This window comes from Balaenoptera physalus (assembly GCF_965194825.1).
Source record: "Balaenoptera physalus genome assembly, chromosome: 4".
NCBI lineage: Eukaryota > Metazoa > Chordata > Mammalia > Artiodactyla > Balaenopteridae > Balaenoptera > Balaenoptera physalus.
This window is the reverse complement of record NC_138891.1, coordinates 32,827,026-32,853,254: the sequence shown is the minus strand read 5'-3', so window position 1 is coordinate 32,853,254 and position 26,229 is coordinate 32,827,026. Positions and strand designations below refer to the sequence as shown.

Here is a 26,229-nt window from a genome sequence, read left to right as displayed (position 1 = left end):
AGGCATGTAAATACCACTACAATCAAGATATAGAACACTTCCATTACCCCCCAAATTTCCCTTGTGCCCCTTTGTGGTCAATATCCTCCCCTACCCTCCAACCCTGGGCAACCACTGATCTGTTTTCTGTCCTTATCATTTCGCTTTTTCCAGAATGTCACATATATGGAATCATACAATACGGAGCCTTTTGAATTCACTTACTTTCAGTTAGCATAATGCATTTCAGTACACCCATCCTACTGTGTGCACCAACAGTCTGTTCCTTTGTATTGCTAAGTAGTATTTTGTTTTATGGACAGGTCACAGCTTGTTTGTCCATTCACCAGTTGATGAATATTTAAGATGTGTTTCAGTTTTTAGCAAATATGAATAAAGCCACTGTAAACATTTACATACAATTTGTGTGTGGACATATGTTTTTAATGCTATTAGGCAAATATCTAGGAGTGGGATTGCTGGGTCATATTTTAAGGAGTGGGACTGCTGGATCATATGTTAAGTCTATGGTCAGCTTTTTAAGTACTGAAACAATTGGATATTCATATGCAAAAAAAAAAATTTAACCTTGGCCATACACAAAAAATAACTCAAAATGGATCATAGACTTAAATGTAAACCTAAAGCCAAACAATGTCTAGAAGAAAAACATACAGGAAATTATTTGAGACCTTGCATTTCGGAAAGACTTCTTAGATTTGACCTCTAAACGTGATACCTGAAAGAAAAAAACTCATAAACTGGAATTCATAAAAATAAGGACTGCTCTTCAAAAGACACTGATAAGAGAATGAAAAGACAAGTCACAAACTCAGAGAAAATATTTGCGAATTACTTATCTGATAAAGGGCTTGTATCCAGCATGTATAAACAATTCTCAAAACTCAATAATAATAGTAATAAATAACTCAATAAAAAATGCACAAAAGATATGAACAGACACTTCAACAAAAAAGATATATGGAAGGCAAGTAAACTCACAAAAGGATGCTCAACATCATTAGTCATTTGGCAAATGCAAATTAAAGCTACAAGATAAACTACACTTCTATTAAATGACTACAATTTTTAAAAACCTGCCAAGTGCCAGTAAGAATGCAGAAAAACTGGGACCTTCATACATTGCAGGTGGGAAGGTGAAATGGTACAGCCACTGTGGAAAACACTTGGCAGTTTCTTATAAAGTCACACATATAGGAGCTGGGGGTGGAGGATGTGTTGACTACAAAGGGGGAACAGGAAATTTTGGGAAATGTGGAATAGTTCCATAACTTGATTGTGGTGGTGGTCACATGATCGTAAGCATTTGTCAAAACTCACAGAACTGTACGCTAAAAAGAGAATGTTTTACTGTGTTAACTTTACTTTGGTCTTAACAATAGGGGGAGAAAGTAAAAGCCAAGGCAGCAATGCCACTGTGTGACTTTACACAAGTTACTCAACTTCTCTGTGCTTTTTTTTTTAACCTATACACTGAGGATAAAATAGAACTTTCCTTATATTGTTGTAAGAATTAAGTGTGTTGATTTATGCAATATACCTAAAGCACATGGTACATAGCAAATGCCATATAATTAGTGGCTGTTATTTTTATTCATATTATTATTACTCACATATTTCTCTTTGAGGAAGTCTGGTAATGAAATAATGAAGAGAAAAGAAGGGTAATTAGGGGTTTGGGGTGGTTGAAGGATAAGGAGACCTAGACACACAGACTCATAGACAGAATGGAGGAAATCGGTGATAAGGGAATGAAAGAGAGAGAGAGTAATGCTGAACCCACAGACCAAGCCTGTGCTGCTCACGTGGCATCGGCTGCCCGTTTTCATAAATAACTCCCTTTCCTTGTCAACAGCTAATCAAGTAATTTCTCAAGGCCAGAAGCAACGCGGGATTAATGACAGCCCCTCGACAGATCAAAATGTTCAAATCCTTTCTCTGTGGTGTAATCCTACACCTCAAAGAATGGAAAGACCGAACAAATCTACCTCCTAGATACACAATATCCAATATCATTAAAGTGACACCTCCCAATATTTATTTGAATGGTCTGCTCTCATCCTCCGCAAAGGAAAAGTCATATCAGTGTTGGCTGGAAAATGGAGGGTTGTTATCGGAGTTCTGATTGGTCATTACAGACTCGGGGAATTTTCATCAAACAAAGAAACCTGATAAAATGTAAGCATAACATGCAGGGATTAGTGCCCTCCTGGGTGACTTTCTCACAGGAGTAGGAATTTTAAGAGACTTCATAAGAATTAATATGCTCCACATGAAATTTATTTTAGCTTCTGGCTTTTCTTTCCAGGAGGCAAATCAGTGCAATTTCTTCTGCCTTTGTTTCAATTTGGTAACGAACCTCAATTTTCAGACGGGCTTCACCTAGCTGCCCCATCAGACACAAAGAGGTGGCTACATTTTCTACAAGTGGGGAGATGGAAGGAAGCAAGGTTTTCGATAACTGCTAGTCAAAACCAAGTCAACAGCTAACCAAGTGTAAGAATAACAGGTTGGATGGATTGAGCTATCTCCGCAGCTGGAATTTCTGGAGGGCTGGTGATCATAGACAAGCTGCTTCGCTCTGCGCCCCCAAAGCACAGGGCAGTGTGGACCAGTACAATCACTGACAACCGAGGCTCAGCACCTGTGCACTTCCACACCCCGTGTGCCTCTGCACCCTCTTCCAAACAAAACAGAGGCATTTTCTCATTTTATCTTTATCTATCCAACCACCCATCCATCCATCCATCCATCCATCCAATTTCTAATTGATAAGGACTTTTCAAAATGCAATCACAATACCTTTAACATAACCAACAAAATCAATAATAGTTATGTAATATCATCTAAAACTCAGTCCATGTTCAATTTTCCTTGGTTATCTCAAAATGTCTTTCATAAAGTTTTGTTCAGATCCCAAATAATACCTATACATTGCATTTGGTTAGTACATCTCCTAAGTGTCTTTTAATCTAGGACAGTCGTGGGAATTTTTTGTCTTCATTTATCCTTTTAATTGTTTTTGTAAAGTATTCATGTATTTATTGAATAGATAATGCTTGCACAGTGGTAAAAAAATTTTTTCCAAACTGTACTAAAAGGTACATAATGAAATATCCCTCAGTCTCCTCGCCCAGAAGCAGTGTTACCAGTTTCATATGTAATCCTCTAGAAATAGTCTCTACTTAGACAAGCATGCCTGTCCCCAGGCTGTAGCCTGCTGGATAAGAGTGAGGACATGAGTTCAAGTGTGTACTCTGCCACTTACTAAGTAAAAATCTTGGGCACATCGCCTCTGAGCCCCAGTTTTTTCCTCTGGTAAATAGAACTAATAATAGTACCTATCTCACGGCATTGCTGAGAGAACTAAATCAGATAAGTTAAGTACCTAAATAATTACTTGTTATTATATACATTCTCCTTTGGCTTTTTCCCAAATGATAGAATGAGGCATTTTTCTCTGTTTGATGTGTTTTTTTCATCTAACATCGCATTTTGATGATAATTCCATACCTGTTCTTAAAGATTTGCTTCATTGTTTGAAATCATTGACTTAATTCTACTGTATGGATGCCCTACTGATAGACATATAAGTTATTTCCAACCTTTTGTTTTTACCAAAAAAATGCTGCCATGAATATCCTTGTAATATTTTATTGGATTCATATGCAAAATATCCATAGGATAAACTCCTGGAAGTAAAATTGCTGAGCTAAAGGATATGTGCATTTTAGTTCTTTATAGGTAGTGCCCAACTGCCCCAAAGGAAGCTGTACCAATTTACACTCCCAAGAAAAGTGCACAAGGGTCTTCATTTCCCTACACCTTAGCTCACACAGGATATCACTAAACGTTTTAATCTTTGTAAATATGATTTGTGGAAAATGGTATCTCATAGATTTAGTGTGCATTTCTCTTATGAGAAGGTGAAAGAAATATAGCGCAAGTAAACCTCATTAGTCAAATGACCTGCCCATGACTTCTGAGCAAGGACCCTGAGTGAGCGCCGGCAGGGCACAAATGACCTTGTCTGTACCCGTGAAGAGGATGTTCCCTATCTGATAGCGCTAAGCATGTTTTATGCATGTCCGTATGTAGTTAGTTATATCTAGCAGTGGTGAAGGGTTTGTTCTGAACCCTTCAACTGGGTTGCAACTCCTTCACCTGGTTGCTTTCTGACACGTGGTCAGGAGCACAGCGTTGTGGCCTTAGGACATGTATTTGCACAGCCGACCACTTCCTCCTTGAAACATTTTCTTCCCTTGGCTTCCTGCTGTCCAATCCATGGATTTGCTCCTAACTCACAAGCTCTCTTTCTCTCCTGGGCCCTTCTCTCCTCTAGCTACAGCTTCTCCACAGGTGATAGCCATTCCCCTGGCTTTAAATATGAGCTCCAGAACCAGAGTGGGGCCACTGAGGCACCCAGGTCATAAAAGTTAAGGAGACATTTACTCTTGGGCTTGTGCAAGGGCAGGCTTGGCCCCAGAGCGTGACTGTCTCCTTAAATTTCCCTATTTGCCCTAGGTACCTTGCTTTCCTCACCCTAGTTTCACCTCCTTAAATACCTCCGCCCTCTCCATGGACCTCCAGACAAATCCTCTTTGTCATCTCTACTTGGATATCCCAAACACAACTCAAACTTAAAATGTCTAAAACAGAACTCTTGCATCACTTCCCCCTCCCCTGGCCAAACCTGCTTCTTCTGCTTATCTGTCTCAATAGCATCAAGGTTTATTCAGTTACTCTAGGAGTTATCCTGGATTTCTTTCTTTCAACAAGTTCTATCTTCCACCTCCACATCTGACAAGCTCTCACCACCTCTACTGCTACACCTTAGGCCAGGCCTCCATCTCTTATCACTGTAAATACCCGCCACCTCCCCACCCCCACCCCCAGTATCCCGGCTTCTACCCCTGCTCTCCCCCCCCCCCCCCCCCCGCCGCCGCGTACCCATTACTCGGCAGCCAGAGCGATCTTTTCACTAGATTAGGTCACTCTCCTACTTAAAACCCTCTCGTGGCTTCCAAATGAATTTAGCCTAAAGGCAGACCGCCCCCCCTGCCACCAGGGTCAACAGACCAGGATCTAGCAGGTGCCAAGAATCTGATCCCAGCCTAGCAACCCACTTCTTCCTCCACCTCATTCACCAGGAACCGTGGCCCACACCGGCTCACTGCTGCCTCAGCTGTGTTCTTCCCTGCAACGCTCTTCCCCAGATCTTTATACAGGCACTTCCTTCTCAACATGCAGGTGTCAGCTCAGGCAGGTGTCACCTTCCTGACCACCGCCATCCACTCACCCAGTCACTCAAAATCCCATCACCCTGTTTTCTTTCTCCACAGCATTATCACTATCTGAAAGTGTCTTGTTATCAGTGCATAACAGCCGCTCAAAACTCTGGGGCTTGAAACAAAAATTTACCAGTTCAGCTGGACAGTTCTTGATTGGGACTTTCCCTGTTGCAGTTAAACAGCAGCTGGGGTTGGAGTCATCTGGAGGCTTTTCTGGGCTGGATGTCTAAGGTTCTTCCCTCCCTTGTCTGGTGCCCCGGTGCTCCTCCGGGTGGCCTCCTTTTCCAGCAGAGAACTGGACTTCCTGCATGGCAGCTCAAGCCTCCAAGAGGAAAGAAGTGGAAATGGTTGGTCCTCTTATAAGCCAGGCCTGAAAGTGGCACAATGTATTTCTGCTGCCATATTCAAATGGTCAAAGCAGTCATAAGCCAGCCCAGGTTCAAGGGGATTGAGGAGTAAGTTCTACCTCTTAAAGCAGAAGTGACATGTATGTAAAAGGAGGAAAGGAATTGATGGTGGCCTTCTTTGGCAATAAACTATCACATTCATTTGTTTACCTGGTATTTGTCTATCAACTCCCATTAGGTTATAAACTCCATAAGACAACAGGGACCTTGTCTATCTTATTTTATGGCTCTATTTCCAGCGCCTAGAACAATGTCTGGCACACAGTAGGTGCTCAATAAATAAAGTTTGGGAAACTAAAATGGACTAAACTAAACTTCTCCAGTTTGGTTTTTCCAGGTTCACTAATGCTAAGCTTGCTGATGACTCACCAGATAAGAGAAATCCTACATTTATAAAGTATTTCATTTCCTCTGCAAACAAGAAAAACTTGCCCTGAACACAAAATCTAGAAATAGATTTGGCATGTTTTCTAAATGGAAAATATTTCTTGTATCACCAGAAATTATTTTCCCACAGCTTGTGCTACATCAAAATATTGAAGTTGACTGAAAATACCCCATTCTTTGATCTTGGTGTGGACAAGAAAAATTTTTGTTTTTGTAGCAAAGGAAGTATAGAAACCTCCTGATGTTTGAACTCCCCCAGTTCTGAAAATGTCATTACAAGTTAAGACAGACTTTTTTTTTTAAAGACTAATGAGAAATGTCATTAAAAGTTTGGTCATCAAAATGTATAGATTTTGGTTATAAAGCCAGCACTTGTTTATTTAAGTAATTACATATGACCGAGGGCAAAAAAAAAAAAAAATTCCCTCAAATCTCCCCCTTTGCTAGTTTTTACTGGTGAGTTCTATAAAATAATCCCATGTTTAAACCTTTTTGTAAATCCCTTGTAAATTAGTAAGTGAGAATGTATTCATCGGAAGGATTTTAGTGGTTTTTGAAGTTAAAAAAAAAGAGGGATTTAATTTTTTTAAATTACACTTGCAGATGACCGCTGATGAAATTTCTTCTAATCTTTGTTTTATCTTCAGTTTTCCCAGATTTGCTCAAAGCCATCCCAGTGAGTATCCACGTCAATGTCATTCTTTTCTCCACGATCCTTATCGTTTTAACCCTGGTGGGGACAGCCTTCTTCATGTACAATGCTTTCGGCAAGCCCTTTGAAACTCTGCATGGTCCACTGGGGTTGTATCTCTTGAGCTTCATTTCGGGTGAGTACAGAATTCTATCTCTGAAGACAAATGGGCTTTTCAATGCGCAAAAGACAGAGCTACCCAAATGTAAAGTGAAAGTACATATACGTGGCACTATCTATGAGAGCAAAAAGTGGAGATAACTATAATTATTCAGCAATAGGGAATTCAGTAAATTCATTATGGTGATCTATTTGACTAGATGGCATTGAATTATATTTTTGAAGAAGATGTAATCAAAAGGACAGATGCTTGTATCAAAAAGTTAAGTGAAAAAAGCCGTATATAAGATTTTATAAACATGAACCTAATTTGATTTTATATATAAATATAGAGAATATATACATATATTGCATATAGACTCTCCATATATATAGCCTCCATATATATACATAAATACATATATATATATATACACATATATATATATAGAGAGAGAAAGTGTATTCTGTTGGTAGTAGTTATCTCTGAGCAGTAAAATTATGGGTGATTTTCATTTTTTCTCATACTTTTTACTATTTCCAAACATTCAGGAATGTGCATTTATTTATTCATAATCAGAAGAATAAATAAAAGCCATCAAAAAAGAGTAAAGAGCCGGTGTTCCACCCACACATGAGTTGCTATATTCAGGCCTATAGGGTCTTTGTGTAGCCTAAGTAGGTGTATCTGGGCAAGGAGAAAACTCTAAACCCCAAAATTAGTTCATTAATAAACACGTCCTACTCAATAACTAGGGCTGATGGGAAATAATATGAAACCCAGTCAGTGCCACAGGGTGCTTAGGATATATTTACAAGAAAGAGAAAGAGATGAGAAAATCAAAAGTGTCTATATAACTCATATGCATCATCCTTCAGTGGGAGGTCTCTGATTTCACCCCACTCCAAACTTGCAAAAAAGACTCAATGCTTTGTCATATCCCCAGGAAGCAAATAATTGTATTAGTGATTTCATGGAGAGATGAGAGAGAATACAACTCACACCAGCAAACAGTGTATTGAAGATCAATATCAGACTCTTTCCTTCTCTGCAGCTGCCCTTTGGCTGCCAGCCCCCAGCCCCCAGGCCACCAGGCCCCTTCCCTCTCTTGACACCACTCCCTTCTCCCTGCACAATTCAACTCCAGCCACAAACTCGCACAGCTCCCTCTCTAGCAAACAAAGCCTTGTAGTTAACGGGTGTAGAAAGCAGTATATGAGCCTCTATTCATGAACACTTGAGCACCCTTTGTTACCAACCTGGGTTCTTGGGCTCCTTAATCAATAGAAATTAGTAAAATGCGGAATTCAGGCAAGGCTTTACTGGGACTCGTGCTGAAGCACAAGGGAGTAAGACCAAGTAACAGGTGCCCTAGCTTGCTCGCTGAGGTGGGGGGAGCTGGTTCTTTAAATGCGGTGAGGGTGGGAGCAGATCGGTGGGTCAGGCTGGAGGGGTGACAGGTGGTCCGCTCACCCCCTTGGTGGTGCTGTGTGCAGGGATCCTGCAGTACCCCGCTTTTGCTCCCCGCAGAAAGTGGCAGTTGCGCTTTGGCCTTTTTGTATCATAATTTGCCCCACGTGCACATGCGTGCAGTGGTTTTTAATCCCTTGTAGTTTCTTTGTATTCTTTCGCTCGAGGAGACATTTGTCCAGGTGCAAGCACTCTGGTAAAAGGGTCCCAGGTCTCAGCCTGTCTCAACCTCTTGGGGTCTTACGCCATCTACATCTTGCTCTTCAAATTATTTACCCAACCAAAATAGTTCTCTCTCTAGCGGGGGTTCTGCTAATATGTTCTCCATATTTTTCACAAGCAAATAATACAGTTTCAATTGTGCAGAAATGATTACCCTATGACGGCAGTGTCTAAGTCCTTCTCATCTTTGGATCTCTAGCGAAAGCATCCAGCATGGGCCTCTGCACACAGTAAACGATTCAATACATGTTCACTGACTTGCGAAAGCAAGCCCAGAAGGAGATGTTAAGCCGGTCACTTAAACAGCACAGGTTAGAGGAATCGGAATGCGAATGGGATGGAATTAGCAGAGTAGACCTGCAGAGGCGGTGGGACAAGATCCAGAGAGACGGGACAGAGTAATGTGAAGGAAGGCCAAGAGCTTTGCGATCAGGGCAGAGGAGCAAGAACCCAAGTACAGGGTGCACACAGACAGGCAGAGGCAGTGGTTCAATCTCAAGGGAAGGTCAGCTTAGAAGTGGGTATTGGGATTACTTCACCCCACCCACAACAGCAAACCAAACTGGAGGATCTGGGTGGTGTGCCGTTTTAGTGAAGGCCCTTGAATCAACCAGGGACCAGCTAGACAACAGGATACACACTATTTTAACAGAGGGAATATAATGTTCAGCAGTGGTTCTTCAAGGGGAGTCCCCAGACCAGCGTCATCTGCATCACCTGGGATCTTGATAGAAAAGCAAATTCTCCAGCTTCACCCCAGACCTCCTGCATCAGAAACCCTCGAGTAGGGCCCAGCCATCTGTGTTTTATCAAGCCCTCCAGGTGATTCTGATGCAAGTTCAGGTTTGAGAACCAGGGCTATAGGGAGCTGATTAAATAGATGTTGGAGGACTGAAAAAAAAGGAGACGCTGAGGTAACTCAGAGATGGCAATGTCACAAAGCAGTGGCCAGTCCTAGGGCTAGAGAACACAGGGAAGCGTTTAGTGTTACCAGACCTAGAGGCTTGAGGAGAGGCCTCGGGGCACTGGGTCTAAGACCTCTGAGGAGGTGGCACTGTACGTTGAGATGGCACCGTCATATGACACCAGCAGGCAGCTCTGGGAATGTGGAAAGGGCTTGGGAACTCCTCAGCGGAGGCCCAGAGAAGTGCTACCCCATGGCAAGGCCAGCCAGACCTTCCTCCCCTGCCCTGGTATCCTCCCTATTGGTAGAACTGGGGCAGGTGACAAGGCAGAACCAGAGTTGGGGGGGAGCCTGCACCCAGCATCACAAAGCACGGAAAAGAAGAGCTGGTTTGATGCCAAGACACAACAGCTTATTAAGTGGCACAGCCATCTCACACTCCGGCTTCTGAATGAAACTGAGAACAGCCCATTTGGAAGACAAATTATTTGACAGTTCTAACGGACGACCAAACTAACGGTATTTGAAAGGCAGGATGACTCAGAATGCAGACTTTAATCCAAGTCCCAGATCTTATCTCGGCTTTCGGCCAAGTCTAACGCAAAGAAAACCTGAGCACAGAAATATATGCGGGAACACAGGCCCTGGGCTTACACTGTATTGTATTTATCCTTGAACTTGTTGCAAAAGCAGGTGCTCAATAAAGGTTTGTGGATGAGGGAAGGAAGAGAGAGGGAGAAAGGAAAGAAGGAGCCAGCTCCAAATCTGCGTCTTACGGAGGATAAACGCCTAGTGTTTCCAGATTATCTGTTTTTTTTTTAAAACAGATATAAGAATTCTTATTTTTTTTTAAAGGATATTTATTTTACTTTTTTTTTTAAAAGGAATTCCTTTATTATTTATTTATTTATTTATTTTTGGCTGTGTTGGGTCTTCGTTTCTGTGCGAGGGCTTTCTCCAGTTGCGGCGAGCGGGGGCCACTCTGCATCGCGGTGCGCGGGCCTCTCACCATCGCGGCCTCTCTTGTTGCGGAGCACAGGCTCCAGACGCGCAGGCTCAGTAGTTGTGGCTCACGGGCCTAGTTGCTCCGCGGCATGTGGGATCTTCCCAGACCAGGGCTCGAACCCGTGTGCCCTGCATTGGCAGGCAGACTCTCAACCACTGCGCCACCAGGGAAGCCCAAGAATTCTTATTTTTTAAAACCAGAATTTTCAACAATTTAAAAAAAATTCTTATTTTTAAAAACCAGAATTTTCAACACTTTTTTAAAAACTGTGCCTGACAACGAAACATGTTTGAAGGTCAGATGGACCGACAGTTTGTGACCTCTAGAGGTAACAAGTCACTCTTGAATCACAGACTAACTACTTCATTCCCTTTGATCTACATATAGTACCCGTGAGCCCCTGGAGGCTTGGAAAAGTTTATCTAAAGTTGTAATATTCACAGAGACCTCAGCTTTAAACCCCACTCGTGGAAAGATGGGGATTTCACGGCCCTTATCACAAACACTCGAAATGTGAGCCAATAAATCACACACTCAGAGGCCAGAGCCTGTATTGGGCGGGGGGGGGTGGGGGGGGGAGGGTCCCTTAATGCCCGTGGGAGTCACACTTCACTAGAGACCTCCTTCCCCTGGGGCAGCTCTCTTCTGTTTAGTTTCCTCCCCTGTTTCTCTACCCCGGCGGCCTCCCTCATAGCCAGCAGAGAAAAACTCCTTCCTCCCTTTTCTTCTTCTCCTCCTACTCAACCCTGGGTCCCCCAAGATGCCACCTTTCCTTGTGCTGATGTCATGCCAGGGCTCATTCTTCAGCTGTCTACCTCCCTGCTGGATGGGACCCCCAGGCTTGGCATCCTCCTTGGGGGGAAGAGAAGGGAAAAGAGCTCTTCCTGCTTGTCTGTCTGGGACCTTGCCTGCTGCCTAGAGTAACAATGCTGTGGGCATCTCCTTGTGTTCCCTGATGCCCTGCAAGCCAGACCTCCGGGGGAGAAAAGGAAAGGGCGCCAGCCTCTGGATGAGGTCAGCAACCGTTTCAGTCACCACAGCCTGCTTGTCCTTGTGGCCCCATATCCTGTTGCCCTCCTGGACCAGAAAAGTGCCTTCCACTTCTCATGGCCTTCAGTCTGGCTCACATTCCTCGGCTTTCTTCGTGTAACTTTTCTTCCCACTGTCATTGTTCCATGAAACCCACCCAAGTCAGTTAATTTGTTCTTTCTCATCTTGTCAATCATAACCCAGGCCTGAGAAGTCTTTCCCTGAGTTAGGATTTTAGTAATATCTTAATGATCTCCCATGGTTCATTTTGGACAGTGATTCTCTTCCCGGACCGTGCATTAGAATCACCAGAAGTAAGTTCCAAAAATACTGATGCTGGGTCCCACATCACAAATTGGAGTCTCTGGGGGTGGAGCCTGGGCACTGGTCTTTTTTTTTTTTTTTTTTTTTAAGGCTTCGTAGGTAATGCTAATGTGTGACCAGTGTCAAGAACCACTGATACAGGTGCACTCGTTTCATTTATTCAACAAACGCTGACTGAGTGCCACCATGTAGCAGCCATTAGGAGAGGTACCGGTGTTACCACAACCCATCAGGCACACAGTCCTGCCTTCGTGGAGCCTAAAATCTAGTGGGGGAGTCAACAGAAGTTTACATAGGGAATTAAAGATCACAATAAGGGTGATGAACAGGCTGTCATGATAGAGAATGAAGGGAAGGGAGGATCGGGTCTTGATACAGTGGTTGGCAAAGGCTACTCCAGGTAGCTGAGTTCTAAAGATACAAAAGAGCTAAGGATCCTCAGAGAACTTCCCAAGGAGAGGAAAAAACGCACATGAGGATGCTAGGGAAAGAGGCCAGCTTGTTGTAGGCACTGAAAGGAGGTCCATGTGGCTAGAGAACAGGCAGTGAGGGGAAAATGGGCAAAAAAAAAAAAAAAATTAGAGAGATCAGTTGACGTCAGTTAATGTCAGACCTCAAAAGCCACGGTAAGTCTTTCAGAATGGATTCTAATTGCAATGAGACACTTTTGAAAGTCCTTAAGAAGCTGTCTGATAGCTGATTTACCTTTTAATTTTTTATAAATTTATTTATTTTATTTTTGGCTGCATTGGGTCTTCGTTGCTGTGCATGGGCTTTCTCTAGTTGCGGCGAGTGGGGTCTACCCTTTGTTGCGGTGCACGGGCTTCTCATTGCTGTGGCTTCTCTTGTTGTGGAGCACGGGCTCTAGGTGCGTGGGCTTCAGTAGTTGTGGCATGTGGGCTCAGTAGTTGTAGCTCTCGGGCTCTAGAGTGCGGGCTCAGTAGTTGTGGCACGTGGGCTTCATTGCTCCCTGGCGTGTGGGATCTTCCCAGACCAGGGCTCGAACCCATGTCCCCTGCACTGGCAGGCGGATTCTTAACCACTGCACCACCAGGGAAGTCCAACTGATTTCCCTTTTAAGAACTGTCTGGTGAAAGACTAGGCTATTGCATTGGAGATGGAGAGAGATGAATGTATTCTAAAAACATTTTGAAAGTAGATCCGAAATGTTTTGTAGGTAGCTTAAGCAATTAGTAGACAGTGGTGGCATTAATCAAGCTGAATAAGACAGGGGAGGAACAGGCTTAGAGTTTAGGGCAAAAAAGAAGTGGGGAGAGGAGCTTAGCATTAGAAATCAAGCGTTCCATTTAGGGCATGTCAAGTTTGAGATCCTATGAGATGTGCAAGAGGACATGTCAAGTAGACAGTCAGATATATGAGTCTGGAGCTCAGAGAAGAGGTCTAGACAAAAAAATGTAAATTTAAGAGTTGTCAGGATATAGATATCATTCAAAGCAATGAAAATGGATGAGATCATCTAGGAAGAGAGTGTAGATAGAGAAAAACTGGCCTAGGACCAATCCCTGAATAACACCATCAGTTAATTTTGGGGCTGAGAAGGAGGCAGCAAAGGACACTGACTTGGTGTGTCTGGAGAGGAAGAAGGAAAATCAGGAGACGTGGTGTCCCAGAAGCTACAAGAGGGGGACGTTTCAAGAGTACAGGCCAACAATGGAAAACAAACTTATGGTGACGAAAGGGGGAAGGGGGTGGGGGAGGGATAAGTTAGGAGTCTGGGATTAGCAGATACTGACAACTAGATATAAAACAGATAAACAGCAAGGCCTACTGTAGAGCACGGGGAACCATGGTCAGTATCCTGTAATAAACCATAATGGAAAAGAATATGAAAAAGAATATATATACATACATACATACATATATATATATATATATATATATACATACATATATATATATATATATATAAATAACTGAATCATTTTGCTGTACACCAGACACTAACACGACATTGTAAATCAACTCTACTCCAATTAAAAGTTTTTTAAAAAAAAGAGTACAGATCAACAATGAAGTATGTGGAAGGGAGGCCACCTGCGAGAGTCAAGGAAGGGTGGCAGGGGAAGACAGAATGGGGAAAACGGTGAAAAACACTTTCCTCAAGGTTTATAACACAGTAGGAGAGAGAGAGGCACTCAAAATAAGGAGGTAGAGAGAGACCAGGAGCCCAAATAGAAGGAGCTGAGTATAGCAGCAACTAGACCCATAGTTTCACACTGGAGCACTGATATATGCCTTTTTAAAAAATAAATTTATTTATTTTATTTTTATTTTTGGCTGGCTGTGTTGGGTCTTCGTTGCTGTGCACGGGCTTTCTCTAGTTGTGGTGAGCGGGGGCTACTCTTCGTTGCGATGCACGGGCTTCTCATTGCAGTGGCTTCTCTTGTTGCAGAGCACCGGCTCTAGGCGTGCAGGCTTCAGTAGTTGTGGCACACGGGCTCAGTAGTTGTGGCTTGAGGGCTCTAGAGCGCAGGCTCAGTAGTTGTTGCTCACAGGCTTAGTTGCTCCCTGGCATGTGGGATCTTCCCAGACCAGGGCTCGAATCCGTGTCCCCTGCATTAGCAGGCGGATTCTCAACCACTGCGCCACCAGGGAAGCCCTGATATATGCCTTTTATACATTCCATTGGAGAAGGTTCCCAATTGATGATAGAGAGTCTAACCCACATATGCATGTAAGAGAGCAGGTTACGTGGAAGCCTTGCCATGGATCCTTAGTGGAACAGCCTAGACAGTTCAGTGAATATCCCCTGAGGATGCTATGAAATGTATTGGTTCAGGCCTTTTACAGGTGATGAAAACCACCGAAATGTGGACTTATTGCAAAGTGTATTTATTACACCTTCTCTTACATGTAGCATCATGCTTGAGTTACACCAAGCAAGGCAAACAAAGAAAATAACTGCCTTTCTTTAAAAAGGGGATACTCCTAATATGGACATAATTAATTACGAAAATTACAGCCGTGGCATGGAATATAAATAAGCTCAGTCATATGTAAAACATGAAGACAGGAAAACAAATAGCAGTACAGGAATAGAAGGATGCTTACGTTATATATCAGTTTCAGTATTAATAATATCCTGGCCTCTGTAATAAGTCTAGGGCATATTATTCTGCAACTGTTCGTGAAAAACCATCTGGAGCTTAGTTCCGCTTCAGTCCTTATGGAGGAGCTCTTGCTCAGAGTCTGAGAAAGACCCAGGGACACCTGGGCATTAAAGCCACAGAGCCTGAGGAAGGAGAGGATCGGTGGCAGGAAAAGTCAGCATCAAAAAGACTAGCTTCTCAGCATAAGCTTTGGAAGGAGGCCACAGAAGGAAGAGAAGTAATATTAGCCAGCCCGTGACGGTCAACGGACAAGGAATTTTGTTTTGAGATACAGGGCAGCATCTGAAGGGGCAGAACCGTAGTGACGGGATTGCATTCAGCTCATTCACGGCAGGGACGCAACAGAAGGACTGTTTAGCTCACTTTGCACAGGGCTTGCAGTGCATGATCTGGTGCAAGGAGATGCTCAATCTTGTCCCGTCACAACTGCAAAGAGACTCCTGTCCTGTTCAGAACATGCACAAGTGTCTCCCCTCTCTTTCATTTAGAGTCACAACCCAAGTCCTTGCTACGACCGCCAAAGCAGCACTTGCTGTGCCCGCCCTAGAAACCCGCACACAAACCTCACCGCTTATTCCCCTCTACCTGGTTCTCTACTTCTCTCTGCTCAAATCCCCTGGTTCCCTTTGCACTCGCTGTTCCCTCAGCTTGAAATGCTCTTCCCCTCAAATACCTACCTTCTCACCCCCTGACTTCTTCAAGAGGCACTAAAGTGTCATCTTCTCTCTGAGGCCTCCCCAGGCCATCCCTCTTCCCTGCTTTATTTTATTCTCCTTAGTACACATCACACTTTGATAAACTACAGAATGGAATTACTTATTTTGTTATAGCCTCTCTCTCCACTCTCTCTACCACTGAGAGCTCCGTGAAGATAGGGATTTTTGTCTGCTTTATTCAGTGCTGTATCCCCAGTGCCCAGAATAGCTCAGTCAGCATCCAGTAAGTAGTTGTTGGTAAATGAATAAAACAGAAGCAGCTCTACGTATTTTCTAGTAACAAATGACAATCTCCTTTCTGAAAATCAATTCAAATGAGAAAAAGATCTTTGCATGAATCACTCTTCTCACTAACATGACATTTGTAAAACTTAAGTTAGATATGGGCTCTTCAACTCTCCATTACAGAAGACATTGTATCACAGAAGAGGGGGAAAAGCTGAACCCAACTGGTGTTATAACTTCCTCCACACCTGCTTTTTGGAAATACATGACCAAATTGTTCTCCATTATGACCTCAAAAGCTACTCTTAGGTATTAGCTTGCTTTACTAGTCTAGATGGTAGCCATTGGTCTCTAAAACAGTTTGGAACTGGAGAAGCTTCCATTTGGGGAAGAAACCATTGCTGGAGACCTCACCAATAATAACTGACTTCCTAGTGAGATTACATAATTTCACAGAAAATTAGCGCTTACACCTGAAAAGTTGTGGCTTTTTCAACCCCATGTATCATCTCTCAAGACTCCTTAAAGAAGGACATTTTCAACTTATCATTCTGTAGAGGAAATGGAATGCCTCTGACAGTTGTCATTGTAGGGGAGAAAAAGTTTTCACTCTTCCCTTCCAGGTTCTTTGTCTGCCTCATAATTAAATTGACATAAGACAGGTTAACAGGAGAAGAACAAATTTAGTTTCATACATACAGGAGCTCATAAAATATGAGACTCAAAGAACTGACCCAAGCAGGCCGCTTTTATACCTTTCAGACAAAGAAACAATACATTTGTGAAAAATTGACCAAACTAGTTTGGGCTTGGGGTAGTAAATTAGTGAAGAAGTAGCAAGGTTTTTTTTATACAGCCATCTCGGCCCTGAATTCCCTATCTCTGGTGATAAGGATGCCTTCTACCCTCCAGGTGCAGGGAGGGTACGCTTCACGTGGGAAATTTATTTCCTGATTTCAGGGAGACGGAGGAAGGTCAGAGTGTCCTTCTTGCACTAGTTGTTTCTTAAGTAACTTTAATTCAAAATAATCAATCTGTTGACGTGGTATATTTGGGAGTGGCAAATCCTGCTTCCCCTCAACATCTCTAAGAGAGTTTAAAGATGACATGTTAGCTTTCTGGAAATCTTGGCCATTACTTTAAATGGAATAGAAATTCTAATTTACTATTTCCGAAATGCAATCTTAGTGATAATAGGAGAAAGTTTCAGAGGTTTTTTTTTCACCTTTGAGGACACATTTCTACGGAAACCCATGGTACCCTAGACTCCCATGGACCCTGGCAGGATATTCCCACCCATAAAGTATAGTCACTCTCAGGGGTCACCGAGGGATAAAGAAGCAGCTTTCTTGTTGGCTGTGACCCTCATTCCCTATATTGTAAGGGACTGGAGGAGAGAGGTGACCGATTCTGTAGTCTCAGCTGCCAGAGGAGAGCCCTGAGTGTGTAGTGTCTAGTACATGACACATGTTTGTTAATTGACTGGTAATTCATGGTGTGACAGCCCTATAACTCAGCTATCCTATTCAGTCAGAAATTAACTCAGTAATCAAAGTCATTAAAAGGAGAAGGAAAAAAACAACAACAAACCCCACTACGGTACCAGCCAGATGGTGGGGAAATCAAACACATGAAAGGAAAATGGCTCGTCTTTGAGTAAGACAGCCGGAGCAAAACCTCGTATGCCTGGTTATATTCCAAATTCTGGCTTGAGCAAGGCTTGTCGGGTTTTCCTAAATTTGGTGTACTTTAACCTTTCTTGTGAGCTGGAGCAGTGTTGGTCAGATAGACGGACAAGGGGGAAATCTGTCCGAATGGCCCCAGCTGAGTTTGGGCTCTTGGGGGACAAGGGTAACGGGGAGGAAGCGGGCAGGCCTGATCCTAACCCTTGGGCAAGAGCACGAATGAAAGCCCACACACCACGTGTCTCAACATTTAAAAGTTATAAGCTAATAAACTATTCAGTGAAACATGTTTATCCTTCGCCCTTGACACACGTCCCTCTATAAGGACCTGGAGGCCAGATTCAAATTTAGACTTCTTGAGCCCTGGGAATTCTGCACCTGATGTGGTGATGAGAGGAGGGCCGAGCCCTGTCTATTCGTCTCTCTTCCCGTGGCTGGTTCCATCCACACTGTAAAGGGCCTCGAGCATATGTGTGTGAACACTCCACCGCGTATCTGAGATCTGACCATGCCCCCCAAACAGCTGTTCCTTGGCCACCCTCAGGCCTGTACAGCAGAAGCCACAAAATCCACCCCTGTGTAAATGGACCCAGGGAAGATGCTCGTGCCAGCCCAGGAAGTATGCTCGTGCCAGCCCAGGAAATATGCTCAGGGCTGTTTGCGGAGGAAATTCCTGGGTCCCAGGGGTACCATCTGGCATGTGGTCAGGGACTCCAGATGGCCCCATCCCACTGACATCAAGCATTCCTCACCCCATAGGGAGGGGTGTCAACAGGAGAGAAAGCAGGACCCTCTAAATGTGGGACCCACAGCAGGAGCCCCCTTGCTGGAATCTAAGGTCCAGACAGGAAAACGTGCTGAGCCCTGTTCCCACCACCACTCACATCCCTTACACACCTCTCTTCATGTCCCCAGAGGCCAGGCCACAAACAGAGACTCTTCCTGGGTATCTTTTGGTCCATAAGCCATAAATAGGTATTGGTGGTCCCACATTTCCTTTAGAGCCATAGACAGAGAGAGGCAAAAATATCCTAAATTCACACTGAGTTGTTTCCCTCCGTGTGTCCTAGCGTCGCTGAGGGGTTGGCAGAGACTCAGGCTGGGTTTCCATGCTCTGACTCTGAAATGACCAAGTCGACCTCATGGACAACCCCAGACTCCAGAGCAGAATCTCAGACCATCCTCTTAACGACTACATCATGTTTGGGGAGCTTGCATGCTTGAAGTATTAGCTCCAGCAAAGGGCTATTGGTCTTAGATACCCAAGCAACTTTTACTTTAAGAATTTGAAATGCAGTCTCAGTGTGATGCTTTCTCCTTAACAAAGCAGTACCTTTAAAATATTTAACAACTTGAAAAAGGAAACCGAGCTTGAATTTTCCTTTCAAGCACCAGGGAAATACAGTGTTTCGCTTCTGTCTGAAATTCACCATCTCCTCACACAAAGAAGGTTCTTATGGTAAAAGCAATGGCATTTTCTCCACAATTTTCAAATAAAAGATAAAGAGAAAACAGCATCGCAGCCTCTTTGTTGGATCTAACAATAAAGGAATAATACAGTATTGCCAGGGGAGAGCTCTGGTTTTAAGCTCAGAATACAAAAATAGGCTGACAATTTTTACAAAGGAATATTCTCCAAGGCTGGTGGGAAGTGAAGTTTCAAGAAAATTATATCACTTAATTACTTGGGGATGTATGATGGTGAGGCTCAAGCTGGCGGGAGCCGGTCCCAGGTGAAATTCTCACAGAAGAAATGGGATTTCACCTTTCCTCCTCACCCCCAACCCAACCCCACCCCCATCTTACCAACCCAAACCCAGCCTTTGGAAAAGGAATGGGAACATCATTTGCATGGTAGCACCTCATGTCTGGAGCTGTTCTCCCCACACAGCCCAACCTCCCTTTGCTAACTTTTCCTACAGCTACTTCCAAAGGACTTTCTAGGGTGCTGCCCACCTTCTCAGTAATAGCCACCTGCACCTCCCTTACTATGACACCCACTGCGATTGGTTTATAACTGTTTTATCTGAGTTCCCTGCCTGATTATACTCTCTGTTACAGCAGAAACCATCTGCATTTTCTTTAATGTTGAGATCTCCACCACTATTCCCATGCTTGGCCCATAATAAGTCTAATGGAATAAATGAATGAGTGAATTAATGAATGGGAACTTAAGCCACTATGTTGGTGCTCCCAGGGCATTTGAGTTAACTGTAATTGAAGGCAAAAGCACTTACCCCTCCTCAAGGAGTCATAAACCTAATGGGAGAGCATGTGGAGGAACGAAGTAAGGGATGATGGTAAAGACTTGCAAGATGAAAAAATACATAAAAACCAGAGGAACAGCTACCAATTAGTGAGCACTTCTATGTGCCTATTCTAATACCAAGTGTTAATCTTGAATCATCTTTACTGTCCACATTTTATAGACAAGGAAGTGGAGACATGGAGGTTAAAATTGACTACTTTCACATAGCTACTGGCGGAATCAGGGTTTGAACCCAAATTGGTTTGACCAAAGTCTGAAAACCATCTCAGCGAGTTTCCTGTTAACTAGCGCTCCACTGTGGTGGCCCAGGATGCAGATGTAGCTGTGGGAGCCCTGGGAGCCCTGGCTCGCCTCGGTGCCCCTGACTCTGACCCTCTTGCCACCTGCTTCTGCCCCCTGTGCCATCCATCCATCTGGGGGGCTCTCATTCTCCATCCTCACGGGAGAGGGCCTATTAGAGTTTCCAGGCAGCATTCAATATGACGTGCTCCTGTCCTGCAGAGATCTCATCCAGGCCACAGCCACACCACTTAAGGTTAGATTAGGCTACCAATGAGTGATAAATAAGGGGAAAATAATAATAATAATAATAATAGGGCTTCCCTGGTGGCACAGTGGTTAAGAATCTGCCTGCCAATGCAAGGGACACAGGTTCGAGCCCTGGCCCAGGAAGATCCCACATGCCGCAGAGCAACTAAGCCCGCACGCCACAACTACTGAGCCTGAGGTCTAGAGCCCGCAAGCCACAACTACTGAGCCCATGTGCCACAACTACTGAAGCCCGCGTGCCTGGAGCCTGTGCTCCGCAACAAGAGAAGCCACCACAATGAGAAGCCTGCGCACCACAACGAAGAGTAGCTCCTGCTTGCCGCAACTGGAGAAAGCCCGCGCGCAGCAACGGAGACCCAACGCAGCCAAAAATAAATAAATAAATAAATTAATTAATTAAATAATGGGTTTAAAAAAATACATGTTTATTATTCTCTCACACAAAAACCTAGAGGTTAAAGTCCATTGAAGACACTGGTGGCTCCCGGTGTCTGATATCCAAAATTCCTCCTTTCCTGTTTTTCCATAATATATGGCTTCCATTTCTAAGGCCACCTTGTCTAAAACGTCTGCTGGTGCTCCAGCCATTGCATCCATATTTCAGCTACAGGAAGGAGGACAGGGGAAAGAAAGTGCAGGCCCCTAATACCGCAAACTTCAAGGAAACTTTCTGGCCCCTACATCCCAGCCCCCCCTCAACCAATGTAGCCCTCATTCAAGTCAGCCACGTGCCCAGGTAAAAATCCTGAGTTCTATTACAAACAAGGAGAACAGATACTCTCCGCCTCGACACCTTATCCATGGCTGCCTTTGCTCAGGGACACGTCTGGGCAGCTGTGGCCAGGTGGGAGCCCGAGGAGGGGGAGGAGCCACGTAAGCCTTCTGAAGGAAACCCTCAGCCCTTTCCCAAGGGGGCTGGATGACTGCCATTTCTTCTGCATGACCTGTGAAGTACAGAGAAATTGTTCTTTTGAAGCCACACCATAGCAGTGGCTGCTTTATAGCCTGATTCCACCACTGTGCTTTTAAGGTACCCAGAAATTCAGCCTTCTCCTCACGCAAAGTGGAACGTCTCCCAGTCTTTGTAAGATCGGCTTGATTCTACCCACACCACCCCAAAAGTCTTCTCACGCAGAGCCATAACCCAGGCACTACCAGCCATCGGTTGGAGAACCAGGCTCGTGATTACAAATTTGAAATATATTTTTGCAGAAGAATGCAAATGAGGATGATGGGAAAAGGCTTTCTTTAGTTTGCACATAAACCCTCTTCCCTGTCCCTTACAATCAGGAAATATTTGTCCCAACATGCTGTTTGTTCTTTCTCTTGCAGGCTCCTGCGGCTGTCTTGTCATGATATTGTTTGCCTCTGAAGTGAAAATCCACCACCTCTCAGAAAAAATTGCAAATTATAAAGAAGGGACTTATGCCTACAAAACGCAAAGTGAAAAATACACCACTTCATTCTGGGTGGTTTTCATTTGCTTTTTTGTTCACTTTTTGAATGGGCTTCTAATACGATTTGCTGGATTTCAGTTCCCTTTTGCAAAATCTAAAGACACAGAGACAACTAATGTAGCTGCAGATCTAATGTACTGAAGGGCAAACATGGTTAATTTTGTCCAACCTTTTAGATGCACGAATTAAAGTACCAAACCCTCTGTGATAACGTTTACAAACTATGTACTAAGAATACAAGCCAGGAAGTAAGGGGAACAGAAAGAAGGCTTTGGAAGGTTGTTTAACCTGGTGGGAAATTGCTTCGCCTGGGTAGTCAAGACAGTTGACTAGAATGGACAAATTGTTACTCCATATCCACACCAGAGTGCAAAATGCCTGCTCCATCAGGGAGGAATTGGAAGGCATGGGGAATATATTTTAATACAAATAAATACTATTTCTGATGTATCTACACATTTGTTGCCACAGGTACCAGATAACAGAGCTGGAATCATTTTCCTAAAATGATAATGCATTAAATGAGCATTGATAAAGTATATCAATGCACTTTTTTAAAGTCATTTAAAGCACAGTCTTACTATCCATGCCTGTTCGTCAAAATGTATAAACCTCTAACCGGAAAAAAGAAGAAACACGGTACTTTCAACAGACGTAATTGCTGGGACCACTGAGGAATCGTGAAAAATGATTCTTCCTAGTAAACCTGATGCAGAATGACTCACTGGGGCTGTTGCTTCTAACTTTTTAGTGTTTTCAAGCACTAATTCCCAATTATGAAATTATATTACATTCTGGGATTACAGCAATATCACTGTCATCTTGGGTTTTGGTCTGTCACAAAAGCATGACTCAAGTCAACTTTTTTTCCTGAATTACCCATGAAATTGATCTGCCTCTGACCAAAGGCCACAAGTGAGCCTGGAACTGACCGTTCCTCTATCATCCACCTGCCGCCCTCGAGAAAGCGCTCAGGAAGAGGCAGAGAATGACAGAGAACACACCGCCAGGCCCCTCACCACAGCTGCTCGGTACCCAGCCGCCATACAAGAGGTATTGAAAGTGCTTGTTTTAAAAAATACTTTTTTCTCTTTTGGAACAATTTACCAGAAAAGAACAACTGTCTGTATACCTGAGAAATAACTTGCTCTGATGGTGACCTGCAGCCCACAGGCTGACATCAGGACACTCCCTTTGTTTCCAGATGTTAGTCTCTCTACCTTCATGCAGGAAATATATCTGGAGAATGTCTAGAAGGCTACAAGTCAGTCTAGTGATGAAGAGGATGCTTATTTCAGTAACGGGCTAGTGGAGCCTAGTTCTGGAGGTCTTCATGAAACAGTTAAACACAGGAGCATCTCGGGGTCCCGTCTGCTCCTCTAGGAGTGGGCAGGAAAGCACAGGACCTTCACCGCCAAGGTTAACTGGCCTGAGATCCTGGAAGTCCCCAGAGTCCCATTGCATCCCTCTCTCTCTTCTCAGAGTTTTGAAAAACTTCCAACACGAAGCTTTCTTCTTTAGAAAACACCTCCCTGGTAGTTCTCTGTTCTGTAAACAGAGAAAACTCAGAGCAGCCGCTGAACCTTCAGTGACAGCCTAATAGGCAAACTAACGATCTTGCTGATGGGAAGGAGAGGAGGACCGCCGATCCCTGCAAACTGGGTGCAACACACAAATACAAAAAGACGCAACCTGGGCCCTCAGAGGACAGCACGTAAGCTGTCCCCTTCTCTTCTCTCGGATGAAACGTTTGGGACCCATGGCCTGAGAGTAACCCTTCCAAGAGGGATACGGCCAGCGCATTCTCTGTGGCACCCTCTGCGGGGATCAGAGCCCCCGGGGTGACAGTCATCGCACTGTGTCCGACCTCCCGCCCCAGGTGGCAGCCACTGTCTCACACTCTCGCTGGGACTCGGGGCCGCCTGCTGGCTCCAGGGCGGCAAACGCAACACCACGGTTGGGGGCTCCTTTGCCGGCCTCCGCACACACCCTCAGCCCCCAGAGCATCCGTGCTTATTACGCTGTGGGTAAGAACAGCAAGAAGCTGTGAAGCTGGGTCCTTTGGGGCAGAGCTGGCCGTGGCCAAGGAGCAGGCGGAGGCTTCAGAACCGAACACGGCACAGACGGGGGTGGGGGGGGGGGGTGGCGGCGGAGGAGGAGGGTGCCTTCCCTCTGCGCTCACTTTACAGTTTACAAGTCTTTCGCTCTGGAGGTCCCATCTACTCCTTCAGAGCCGCTGCCCTCACGTCACTTTACAAGCATTCAAGGTTGATCACTCTGGCTGGTGACTCACACATCACACAGCCCTGGGGCAATTCCTCTCCCCTCTGGAGGCCCGTTTGCAGGGAGAGAGGTGAGATGGGGAGGTCCGCCCATCTCAGCTCTGGTGGAGGGAGGAGGGGTCCACGCTGGCAGCAGCGTCAGGGTGCCCCAGCTGGGAGGGATACGCTAGCCTGCCATTACAGGGGATGTTGTCCCAATCATTTACCTATGGAAACCTGAACAACGGGCCAGGGAGAGGCTGGGGACCAGAGAGCTTAACCTCTCTCAGTTTTCCTCAACCTCTCCCCTTCCGACAAGGCCCAGTAGAGGTAAAAAGGGTGATTGTTTAGAGAAATGCTGCTTCAAGACCAGTCCCGAGCCATCAGCCCTGTTTTTCGAACTGCCTTGCTGCCCCTGACCCCTTCTGTTTAGATGTTAGGAGCCTGTGCTGTTCGGGTGCCCGGGGTGTGATCTGGTGGTCCGCCCATTCTCAACCCCCTTCATCATGGTTCATGGCTCAGGGCAGAGGGCTGCTTCAGAAGATAAGCCCCCTCCTCCAAGTGACAAGGGACAGAGCAATGCTGGTCAGTTTAGAGAAGAGGTACCTGCTCCTTGAAGCTAAAGGACAGAGAAAAAGACTGGGCAGGCCTGGGGCCCTGGCTTCCAGGATAAAATTTCCACTCAGGAAAACACCCTCTTGCTGATAAAAATGCTAATGCAAACTCAATAGACTTACACTTTGATTTACAGACTTTGCGATTCCCCCCGTACCGCCTTAGATAACCAGACACACCTGCCGTGTCATGCCCAGAGCTGGGGCTCACTGGCCTGTTTGGAAAGTCCGAATGAGCCCAAGACCAACTGGATGACCCTGTCAGAAACCTCCAGAAAGTGTCCCCTGCGGGTCCTACAGGACAGTATCACACAGTGGCGGTAGAGACCCTGGGGAATAGCTATGGTGCTCTGAAGGCCACCCAACAATTAAAAGGCACACAATATTGTAAATCAACTATACTTCAGTAATTTTTTAAAAGGCACATGTCTTAAACGGTAATATCTCTTTACTAGACTCTTGGTTGGAGGGACTTCAACTCACTCGGAAAGAACAGGATGAGTGGCAAGCTGGGTGTGTCCCTCACTCGGCGCAAGTTCTCTTCTCCCTGTGGGGCAGCAATCTAGTTCTGGAGGAGAGGGAGAGTCTCAGGGGCTCCTGGTAGCCTCTGTTCCCTCTCTCCTCCAGTCTGGTTTGTAAGGGGGAGCACAGAGAAGGTGCCTGGGCCCTCAAACAATTCAAGCCCGTGCCCCACCAGGGACACACAGTCTCAGGGCACACCAGCCGCTCGCCCTGTCGTTGCAGCCTCCTCAGGTTCCAGTTTGTCATGGACTTTACCTAGTGCAAAAAAGGGTGTCACATCTGATTCACAGGTATGCATTCTAAGATGCCCCAGCTCACTAATTGCACTTAAACTGCCATCCTTTCATTTAGCCAAGGAAAATGAAGAGTATGCCTTCACGTGGGGGAGGACCATGTTTGATGCACATTCCTGCCAGACAGCCCAGGAGAAGCTGGTGTAGACACCCATCTGCTCCCACATAGGTGCTCCCTTCGCCCTGATCTTTGGCTGTCACCCTCTCCCCACTGACCCTCTGTGGCAGACACTGCTAGGCACTCCCCACCCCGTTCCTCTTAGGAACACAGCTAAGGCACGTTTCCCAGCTCCTTTGCAGCTGGGGCCATGGGAGTGAGTCTGGATTGATGGGATACAGGCTCAAGTGACCCAGGCCATTTTCAGGCCTGGTCCTGAAGACCCTCCCGTGCGATGCCCCAGCTCTGCCTTCCCCTGGCACTGCAGCCTTGGAGGTCATGGGATCCAAGTGGCAGGGCTACAAAGTGGAGGCAGTCTTTGTTACCTGCCCTGGAGTGCGACAAGAGTGGTAAATAAACTTTCTGTAGAGCCGCTGAGTTTGGGTGGTTATTTGTTACTACTTAGCCTCGCCAACAAAGCCCAGCTCTCCAGGAAAGTTCTGCTTCGTGACAGTGAGACGCTCTCTAAGTCCCTCGAGATGCAGCCTGAGGCCAGGTACACCCTCTACCACCACCACC

General features: G+C 45.0%; 1 protein-coding gene across 1 annotated transcript in view; it reads left to right on the top strand.

Annotated features, from left to right (window-relative positions):
* Positions 1–23,745, top strand: part of CLRN1 (clarin 1) — a 44,994-nt gene extending 21,249 nt beyond the window's left edge. Inside the window, exons 2-3 of the mRNA XM_082459474.1 lie at positions 6,733–6,912; positions 21,697–23,745. Coding sequence (XP_082315600.1) covers positions 6,733–6,912; positions 21,697–22,004 — 488 coding nt within the window. The 3' untranslated portion in view covers positions 22,005–23,745. The remainder of the gene's footprint in view (positions 1–6,732; positions 6,913–21,696) is intronic.
* The last annotated feature ends 2,484 nt before the right edge of the window (positions 23,746–26,229 follow it).